This window comes from Fulmarus glacialis, unplaced genomic scaffold (genome assembly GCF_000690835.1).
Source record: "Fulmarus glacialis isolate BGI_N327 unplaced genomic scaffold, ASM69083v1 scaffold38240, whole genome shotgun sequence".
In the NCBI taxonomy this organism is placed as follows: Eukaryota; Metazoa; Chordata; class Aves; order Procellariiformes; family Procellariidae; genus Fulmarus; species Fulmarus glacialis.
In genome coordinates, this window is record NW_009186523.1 from 11,616 (window position 1) to 22,576 (window position 10,961).

Sequence of the window (10,961 nt, forward strand, 5' to 3'; positions counted from 1 at the left end):
TTGGCAGAGTTTAACCATCCTCTTTGTAGGATGCAAAAGTGACTACTGGAGTCGGCAACTTTTTCAGATGTGAAAAAAAGATCCCTGGGAGTCCTCTCTTGGGCTGCTTTGCCCACATAATCTTTTCTGCCCTGAGCATCATGGAAATAAACACTCTCTATCCCTAATGGTTCAGTTAACGGTAGTACAGCTCGTTTCTAAAACAAACCCTTCGGAAGGCCCCAGAAGGATCTGGGGACATTCGAGAGCTGCAATATCCTACAGGAGACACACATCTCAACCCTCTCTTGTGTACTGCCGAATTCTTCCTACTATTTTTACCGCTACTAGAGTTAGGAAAACATTTCTCCGGGGGTTTATCATTCCACCACCAAAATTATAAACTATTTAGACCAGTCAGGGTTTGCTCTCAGCCTTTCAGGCACCATCAGAATTTTCCTCGCTGCAATAAGAGGTCTCGTAACTCGCCGAGCAATACCGTATCTTGGCGTTTTATTTTTATTTCCATCTACTCTATTATGCAACGCTGCCCCACAGAAGAGGCAAGGCACAAGTTGCAGGAGGACAGCTACGCCGGCTGCCTCTTCTTTAACGCAATTAGCTGCTGGAGGGTATCGCTCTGCCAAGACCAGCTGAAAGGACGCAGGAAGAGAGCCATCTTGGCATGGTCCTCCCAGGGAAAAAATAAAAAAGGCTGAGCTCATCAGCTGCCAGAGAGAAGGATAAAGCAAAACTGGCTGCGGAGACTGAATCTAGCGAGCAGACTCGGAAGCAATGGAGAGGCCTCGCTAACAGGCAGGAGATGCCTGTATTTTTGGTGTGTGGCTTTGTGGCGCCGGTTCAGCTAGGGCATGCTGTGAAGGTAAGAGGAGAAGAACAAGGCGATAAGGCCAAATACATCGGCAACCATCCTTGCTAATGTCAGGCACTGGTCCTCTTACGCCCCTTGTTGAGCTACTGCACTTACTGGGGTCCTGTCAGGGAAGGAAAGCGCTCACCTCTTAAGCACAGTCTATTATTATTTATAGGTAAGACGATTAAGAGCCCTTAGTGACTGTGGCACCTCTGAGACAGGTCTTAAAGATCTCACCCCGTTCTACAATAATCTTTGATTAGCTACTAATTCAGCAGCAGAGTGCTTGTGTATTCAGGGTCTGCAGGCGCTGCATTTGGAGAGCCACGATCAGCGTAGAGTTTAAGGGAAAAAACGCAGAAGACAGCTGTATTTAGCCTGGCCAGATGCGCCGAGAATAGGGCAGACAGAGGGACGTCGCGCGCTGCAGGTAGCAGGAGGTGTGCAGGCAGAGCCCCAGCGCTGAGCTGAGAGCGAAGGGAAGGACTGCTCCATACCCACACCCCCCAAACGCCGCCACCTCCTTGCCCTGCCGCCTACAGTCTGGCGCTTCGTTTGGTTTTGGCCTCACCAAGATTTCTGCTAGTATCAGAAACCAGAGGCTGAAAGCCGACCTTATCTAGTGAACTCACGACAGACTGGCTGCGTAGGTACGTAAAAGGCCACACCAAAGCAAGAGGCTCAGGTCTTTGTTTCGCTTTCAAAACTTAAACACGCACATGCAAAACCACCACGTTGATCGGAGCACCTGCAGCACTGCAGACAGGACAGGAAGGAGAGATGCACGGATTTTGCAGAACTTTCCTACATCCTTCACGTTCATATGGACATTTTGTTCAGACTGAAGCCGTATCCTCACTTGTCACAACTTTTCAGAGAGCGTCCTCCAAAAAGCTGACCACAGCGGCAGCAGGCAGCAAGTAACGCAGACCGAAGCTTCAGGCAGCTGGGATCGAAGTGACACCCCAGGCGGCCACACTAACAAACGCAGCGTATGCAGTTCCATCACAGCTTATGCAGTTACATCACTCCTCTATGCGGATTTATGTTAACTGAACAGAACTAAACACATATCCACTGTTACTGCCCGGAGACCAAGATTCCAGCACAACCAAAAATATCTTTGGCTAGTGGTCTTGTGAGGTGGTGGAGGGGGCAATAAGGCATATTGAGTGTAGTTAAAAATGCAGGGGAAGGGGGGAAGTCTTTGATGGTGTATTTGTTTGGGGTTTTTTTGTTTTAGGATTTTAATATCTTCCAAGGGGTAAACACGTTCAGGAATTTGAATTTTAAAAGCAACACAGTTGAGGAAGACTGACATTTCTTCCCTTCTAGAAGTTAAAGGAGAAAAACTTACTGAGGCTTGAAGAGAGAAATGCGATTTGTCTTATGAATGGTACAGAGACAGGTAAGTCTGGCCCTACCAAAAGGCACGGGATAACACCGATCAAAAGTTCCTTACAGAAGCTTCTGCTCTCTGTCCTACCCAACTGAGGGCAGCTAGACCATCTTTCATCTGTATATTAGATGCGGTTTGGATTCACACTGTCTGTTGGGCAGCTTTTCAAACAAAAAATAAGTCTGCCATCAGAAAAGAAAGGGGACAGCAAGCTGAGTTCAGACATTACCGTCTATGATCAGATCATTATTATGTTCATTTCTGAAATGCATTTTCCCCAAAACAACTTTTCAGGGTAACAAGCCACGTTTCTTTCTTGAAAATCAGCTCCATCTGTGAATCGAAATCAAAGGTGGACTCTGAACTGGTGGGTGATTAAGACTGGTCAGAAACTTCCTGGGGTTAATTTTCTACATAGGTTATTCCGGCAAGTGAGACAAAAATAATTTAGGATTCTTTTTATGGCAACTGGCCGCTATTGCATAGGTCACGTATTAAAAGCTGGAGACAGCAGAAAATGCGGGGCTGTGTGTCAGCCTCGAGAGCTGAGACTTCTTTCAAAGAAGTGGGAGCTGGAGAAGGAATCTGACAATCCAGCCAGAGTTTCAACGTTTCTTCAGAAGTGTTTCCTTTCGGCCGTGATGGGCCGGTAACGACTGACCATCATGAACTTCTAATGGACCATCCCAACCAGCCGCCTTGGGACTTTTGTTTTCCTGGCTCCTCCCTTCCCGAGTTAATAAATAAAGATCTTAAAAACAAAAGAGGCAGACTCTTAGTTATGCTAATTTTACCTCCTTGGCTATTTGGATGGTGATAATACGGAATGGAACGTGATAAACCATTTAAGATAACAAGCTGCAGGAGCTTCATGGAATACAAAGCGACCTGTCCCCAAAATGCATAGACTGGATAATGTTCTGCATATGCTGAGGAAAAGTTACCCCAAGGTCAGCCCCACAGACATGGTCAAAGAGGTACCTTAGGAGATGCATAAGAAGCTTAAAAAAGATGCGGAGCAGCATTTCTATAACCACAAAGCAAAAAAAAAGAGAAAAGCTCACTATCTATCCTGCGAGCACAGGAACTAAGCACCCCTACTACTCTGTGAAGGAAACGAAAAAAGCCTAATTCAGGATAAAAAAAAAAAAATCCAAAATATCAAATGAGCAGATAGAGTTTAACAGTTCAGGAAAACAACATTTTTATATAGCATATATACGACCTGCACACCCAATTGCCGCTAAAGCCTGAAGTGCTCTTAAAAGTAACCCTGCTAACAAGGCAAAGCCCGCTCTTTTGGCACAACTCAAAGGAGGTGGAGCGCACACGAGCGGGGCCGCAGCTCAAGTATCACTCCTTCCTGCCCTGCAGCTGGGAATTTCACAAACTCTTCAAAAAACAACACAAACGTATTAAAATTCCCAGAGAAAAAAACTACGCTGAACTCGAGCCACAACAAAAGCGTGCCCCCACCGCTTTATTAACCGGAGAGCGGAGGAGGTCACCGAGTCCTGCCCGCTCCCGCCCAAGGACCAGCAATACGGAGGCCCCCGCACGTCACCCGCTTTGGGGGTTTCATGCAGGATGGGAAGGGGGACACGGGGAGGATGAAGAAGCAGAGAGGGAAGGGGCGCTTTCTCCCACCATCATGACCAAAGAAACTGCTGCCCGGTGGTGGTGACCACCCGATGCTGGGACGGAGGTGCTGCTAACCTGGTTCCATCCTGAGCGCTGCAGTTGACGTCAGCCCCGTACTCGAGGAGATGCCGCACGATGCTCAGCCAGCCTCTGGCACAGGCCTCGTGCAGGGCACAGTAACCCGCGTTGTCACGATGATTCACATCACACACCTTGTTTTCCAAACAATACAGAACCACTTCCTGGAAATGGGAGGAAAAACAGATACATCAAGTTATTTCTTGCTGCGGAGATGCACAGATTTCTCTTCTTGAAGGAAAAGCGGGGCGGGGGGAAGGGCAAAACACAAAACCCCTACGATATGCCTGACGTACCCTCTTTGACACCTGCCAGTCAAAAGGAAAAGAAAAGGGGAAGCCGTTGAAAGTCCTGCTTCTTCAGGAGACATAGCGGAGACCACGACTTCCCACGAGCAGACTAGTTTGTGCAAAGCAGCACCCCGCAGGGACCTTCCTGCAGCCCCCAAGGTCAGGAATTGTCGCAGAGGAGGGACGTGCAAATTTCGCAGACAAAACTCACAGCTTTCCACTTCTCAAAACTTCCATGCATAAAGCTAGCAGGAAGGTTTTTACTCCTACATCTGCATTTTTTAGCAGAAAATTCTGCAAGCACAACAGCAGCACAGCAACGTCAGTCTGATTTTAAAAAGAAAAAGCGCATGACCCGAAACAAAACACATTTAAGACACACAAAGGACGGTTTGCTATCGGCAAACAAAAAAAAAAGCCCGACTCTATCAAGATCAGGGAAATCCCATTTTCACCCACCCTGGTTTTCAGCATGCACAACTAAAGCCAGGCGCCAGGTTCCAATAACGAGCCCGGCGCCGTGGGAAGCCATGTGAATTTAACACAATTCATCTTGCAGTCAAATATACCACGGTCGAAAGCCTAGGCCAGACTCAGCTCTACGCTGTCGTGCGGCCTTGAAACAATGACTGCTCCATCACTCAACCAAAAATTTAGGATGGTGCGAGTCTTCCTCGATTTGCCTCAGATGCAAAAGAAAAAAAAAAAAAAAAAACCAACACATTTCTAAGTGATGCTGCACGTATAAAATAGCCCCCGCATTCCGAAATTAGTGGCAAGCCATTAATTTTGCATTTGCTCCTCTCGAAGGCTGAGCGACATCCTTGCAAAGCAGGACACGACGTGGAGGGGGCGAGTGTTTGCTTTGCCAAAGCAAGAGAATAAAACAACCGCCGGGTGTGATGCATTTATTCTTCCCGTTTCAAAATCTACCGGAAAGCCCGCAATAATCTGCGCTCTGGGTATACCTGACCGGAGAGCTGGTATCCAGGATACAGCATGAAGCTGCTCTTTTAGCAGGCCCTCACTAACTAGGCTAAGGAGGGGAGCTAATGAGCTGCCCGTCCCAGGCACCAGAGCATCCCCCTCACCTGCCGCCGGGACGGAGCGGTCCACCTCCTACACCTGATGCACCCACCGGTTTAACCTGGGATCCCCACAGTCCCGCCTCTCGCCAAACAGGGGCTCCTAATGTTCCTGCTAATCAGCCCAAAGGCCAAAAATCGGTCCAGAACGGATGCTCTTTACCCTGCACTCGCTGAAGCCCGAAAGAAAGGGCTGTGGAAAATTATACCCCGGAGGTATGAATTTTCTTTCAAAACCAGACCACCCTGCCAGGCAAATTAGCAGATGGATATAGGTAGCAGAAGCGGCTGCCCTATTCAACTCCACCTTTAGCATGCAGTTATTATTTAAAATAGATTCTGCAACTCAAAATAAAGGAACACCTTTCATCTATTTTTGTAAAAAGGAAAGGCTCATCCTAGGGCGGCATACCTACTACTGGACGAAAAGGCTAATTTTGTCGGGCAATTCTGTGTTAAGAGGCTATAAGAAGAATGTCATTAACCACAAAATGTAACCATAAAGACCATAAAACCCTACATTGTTAATTAATTAAATGCCTCATTAACTTTTTTTAACATGATTTATTCAATTTACAAAAAAATTAGCCATCACTGCCGAACACAGAAACGTGGTGCCACAAACACACTTTTGGTTTCACAAGCATCTCTTGCCAATGTTAGAGAAAGGCTGTGAAAGCGCCACGGGGCAATTTAATGTCTGTTCAGGTAGTCTATTTAAACCAGCAATCTGGAAATCACTCACAGTTAATCCAAAGAGTCAAGCTAGCACGACACCAGCCAAGATATGTGCCACTGCCGCTTCTGCTGCCTGCAGTTTGTTAGCCAAATTGCAAACAGCAACGTTAAAAGGTGCATGCAAATATGCATGCTCCACCCTCATCTACAAAGAGGTGCCCTTCGCCTCAGTCTCTCCCAGCCCTGCTCTGCAGCAGCTCCTTGCCCCTTTTCCAAGGGAAGGGGTCAGCATCCCCCTGCGCATCCCCCATGCCCTGCGCATGCCCATGCTCTGGGGACGCATGCTGCCACCAGTAAGCACTACTCCATTCCACCCAGACTCGAAACATGGCCCTTGGGCAAGGCATTATAACCTGAGCCGTAACGCTTCCCCCGCAGCACCGTGCCAAACCCCAGCAGTGATGCTCGTCCCCTGGCAGGGTGCGGGAGCCCCAGGGGAGCTGTGCAAGGGCAGGACAATGCTCAGGAGCTCCTGCTCCTGCAGGGGTGCTACTGGGGACCCAGGGATGGACCCTCCTGTGAGGCATCCCCAGGGCAAACCCTCTCCCCGCCCTGCCTGGATAAGCCCTGTCTTCATGAGTGTTTAACCCCCCTGGAAACAAACAGCATCTTTCCCCCACCCCTATCACGCACCACACATTCCTCTAATTTCAATGCCTTCCCAGGCAGGATTTAATCCCAAATTCACCAGAGAACTTTCCAAGTCCAGACACACACCAAAAAACAACAAGCGGCACAAAGACAGCCAGTGTTTCCTCTCCCATCAAATTCATTACGCAAGCCTTTTGTAATTTTTTTCCCAAAAAGACTTTACGCTCCCTATAATTCCCCCTTCACAAAACGTAAATTACAGTTTTAAGACTACTATTATCTCAAGTAATTTGTTTCAAATGGGGAAAACAGAATGGATTTGAGAGCGTCCATACGCTGGGACGGGTTGCTAACATCCTGATGAAGCAAGGCCTGGTGCAGAGGCCAAGCAAAGAAAAGGCAAAGCTTCCCACCAGCTTCGGAGGGGTTTTGCTCAGACCGTACGGATTTCCAGAGCTGAAGACCATTTGCCGCACTGTCTTTAACTAGCCTTGTTGGCTGCGGCCCTGCAATTTATCTGACCAGACACAAGCTGCATTTGTCCTTCAACATTTCACTCTCACACACAAAATCGTAACCACGCGTGTCCCACCGCTCCACAACTATCTGGGGCACGTCCGTACTGCGCAACTGAGCGTGGGGCAGAGGCACCTGAGCTAGCAGCGTTTAGGTTCCCCGTGAGTCCAGGAGCGATATATACAGCTCGCCAGCATCTTTGCATGCCAATGATGCCTCTGGGTTTGGGGTGGGATCTCTGCATGGCTGCAGGGCATCCCTGCTGCAAAGGCAGGCAGGCAGGCTGCCAAGGGCAGGCACGAGCTCACCCAGTCTCAGGGCAGAGCTGTTGCTGCTGCTCTGCCCCAATACAACATCTCTGCCGCCGTCAGGGCTCAGCGGTGCCCTGTGGTGCCAGCCACTTCCAGCTCCGAGTCCTGCACCAGCACTTGGCGTCCCTTTGCAAGCCATGGCCCCAGCGGCGCAGGCTCTTTCGGCTCCTTCGCCGTCGGGCTGGTGAGGGGCCGCAGGGCTGCCTGCTGCCACCGCAGCAGCTATAAAAAGCCCCTGTGTGCCCAGGAGCATCCCGTGCTCCCACTTCAGCATCAGCCCCCGGCCATCACGCTGCAGTCACCAAAGGTTGCTGCCCTGCTAACGGGGATGGCAGAAAACAGACGTGTGCAGCTGCCACAGGTCACAAACCAGCAAATTAGCTTGACCCAACGAGCTTTTTTTTTTTTTTTTTTAAATAGAGGAATTTGTAACTTCTTGACCACTCTAATTTTTCTGGAGACAGAGGAAATTCAGCTTTCTAATAACCACAGTAGTCTGGTTGCTAGTAAGAAAAACACAGCTACACAGTTTCCATGGCTTAATAAACTATCACAGCTCACCACAGGCCAAATGAAGCCCCAACAGGGCGGCACGGCCACCCACCGCTCCTGTCCTTGAAAGACATGGCCGATGCCGGATCCCGGCAGCAGCTCAGGCACACGGACTGGGCTCTCCCCACTGCCCCACTTGGCTCTCCTGCCCCTCGCTCCGCCAACAAGAGGACCCGCTGCCGTGCTGCCAATGCCGGCCGAACGATCAAGTCAAACAATTGGAATATTTAAACCTATTAAAAATGTGGTGTTCACTTAACTTTTGGGTGAATTCAAGTCAGAAAATCCCCGACCAGGTGATGATGGGAACACAAAGTTACCCCAGGGCCATGGGCCCCCGACCTTGGGGAGCCCAGGCACCCCCCAGCTTTCTGGAACCAGCCCGGTAACAGCCAATGCTGCAGACAGCTCCTGCTATCAGCAAAGCACACAGAGAGCTCTCGGCCCCTGCTTAAGCAAGATCTCAGCCCATCGCTAAGTTTTGGAGTTGCCCCCGTTGAGAGCACGACAGGCGCAGAAAGCAAAGTGCACAAGCATCCCACGGCAGCCTGCTACGCGCGAGCGGTACTCGCCCCGACAGACACCGTGCAGGAAGAAAAGACACTCCAATAGCTTGGAGCACATGCTACAACACATTTTGATTTTGGATCCATAGGAAATCTTAGGTCCATAGGAAATTAAATTATTTAAATTATGGAGATTACCATAGCAACGTTGTAACAACCACTTCTCCTCCTCCTAGCTAGAGCTGAAGTGCCCTGGGTTAGAAGAAGCCTTTGTCTAGGGTAAACAAAACCTTTCCAACAAACCCTGCCTTCCAGAGCTGGAGAAGGCCTCTCTCCACACAAAGCTCTCCAGCTATACAAAGGGCATTTAGAGGTTTCTACAAACCCCTGAGGCTGGGCAGGCCCCACCTGGGCCCGGGCTGATGCCGCCTTCCAGCACGGGGCTCAAGCCCAGCTCTGAGGTCCAAGCAGTCCTCTCACCACCGAGGCGAACACTGCAGCCGCGCCGAAGGCAGCAATCGCCTTCTGCAATGAAACACCTCTTTGCAAGATCTGAAGTTGAGCAACAATGATGCTCATACCTATATACCCATATTTCCCCAATAAAAGCATGCTTCAAAACAGCGGAGCTAGGGGATTCATCGGTTTCTGATTTTTCTAGCAACAGAGGGGACGTTTCATTAGACAACATTGTTCCAGCTATGCCGAGCAGCTCCAGACTCCAAGCATAAAGCATGCAGAATGCTCCTACGATGCATTTGATCATGCAAGAGGACACTCCAAGCACTACATCCTGTGTCACATACCAGATACTCCTTGGAGAAAGGAAGAAAAAATAAAACCCTTCTCCTAAACTACACGCTCTTCACAAATAACAAAAGCAAAAATCGTACAGCTCATTAAAGATCACTATAAAGACTACTTTAAAAAAGAAAAAAAAAGACATTCATTCTGTTTGCAGCTGGCTTATATTTAAACGGAAGCCAGGGTTACTAATAGAACTTTACCTTTTGCTCATTCACGCAGGGTGCCGCTTACCCTGCGTCCCCGGCCAGCTGACCCAGCCGCAGCGGGGACCCATTCCCACAGCGACCTGCCCCCACACCCAGCACGCCATTCCCCTTCCCGGGAAAGGGAATGCAGCAGGGGAGAGGGGGCCCGCAAATTTCAACGACCAAACTCAAAGCTGCCGCTTCGCAAAATCTCCACCTACAAAACTGGAAAGAGGGTTTTAACTTTTGAAATAAAAAGACACCGTCCCGCAGGGCGGTGAGGGACCCTTACCTCGTACCCCAGGCGTGCCGCCCGCTGCAGCAGCGTTTCCCCGGCGTTCTTATTGACAATAAGCCTCCGCGCTTCGGGCGGCATGGGCCGGCTCGGGGTCGTCTCCTGAGGGGGGCTTGCGATCGGCAGCTGCGAGGGCTGCAAGACGGGTAGCAAAGAGGGAGTCTGCTGCAGGCGATCGTACAGCTTCTGCTCGTACGACTTGGCTGGTGAGGAGTCGCAGTCTGAAGTAGGCTCTGGTCGCTTCCTGACTTTCCTCGTTACCGTGACCTGTCAAAAGCATTATTGTGGGGGTTTTTTTATCCTTGTTTTTGCAATACAGCGATGGGATTATATTTTGCCAGCAAAGAGTTACACTTTTCTACTCATATTTAATTTTTTAAGACAGACCTGCCACAGCTTTTAAATGCAAGATTCCTCACCCCCTGCAATAGTGCCTTTAACTCGGGTTAAGAAAAGCAAATACAAGATGTGCAAAGGATCCACAGACGAATTTGAATGCAATCCCCGCTACCCTGCATGCATGACAGCGCATTAGTTTTAAGCAGGCTGGCTCTGCCTTCTGAGAGGCTGGTGGACAATTAAGTCTAAATAAAGATACCTTATCTTCAGCATTTTCGATATCTGTGGTGTCATCCCCTGTCAGAGATGACCTCCTTCTCCTCTCCTGCAGTGCCAAGTGTTTTGTTTTACACTGACGTTTCCCTGATGGCTTCTCACACTCGCTGTATTTCTGCAGCAGAGATGCATGTTGGAAATCCTCCTCTTCGTCTGTGTACAGCCCATCTGTCTTCCGGCTTTCTTTAATTTTCTGCTGTTTGGCAGCCAACCTCGAGGCTGGAGTACAGCTTGGCTGAGCCTGCCTTTTGCTGTTTGCATTGGTGGATGAAAGGCTCTTCATGTGCGGAGACACTGGGAATACAGGCAAGCCTAAATGGGAAGGAAAGGCATTACACGTTGCATGGCGTGTTAAAAGGAAAACACATTGCTAGCACTTAACACAAGCTCCTCGGCTGCTTAGGAGATCTACCAATTACATTTTCAAATCATCAATATTCTAAGCGCTCCACGTTCAAATTGTAAATAGCATCTTGCCAGTTAACGTTACGCTAACAGT

General features: G+C 49.2%; 1 protein-coding gene across 1 annotated transcript in view; it reads right to left on the reverse strand.

Annotated features, from left to right (window-relative positions):
* LOC104084319 (BCL-6 corepressor-like) overlaps positions 1-10,770 on the reverse strand; it is a 17,918-nt gene extending 7,148 nt beyond the window's left edge. Inside the window, exons 1-3 of the mRNA XM_009588097.1 lie at positions 10,446-10,770; positions 9,845-10,114; positions 3,969-4,135 (exon numbers count right to left, since the gene is read on the reverse strand). Of these exons, the coding sequence (XP_009586392.1) occupies positions 3,969-4,135; positions 9,845-10,114; positions 10,446-10,745 (737 nt within the window). The 5' untranslated portion in view covers positions 10,746-10,770. The remainder of the gene's footprint in view (positions 1-3,968; positions 4,136-9,844; positions 10,115-10,445) is intronic.
* Between the last annotated feature and the right edge of the window lie 191 nt (positions 10,771-10,961).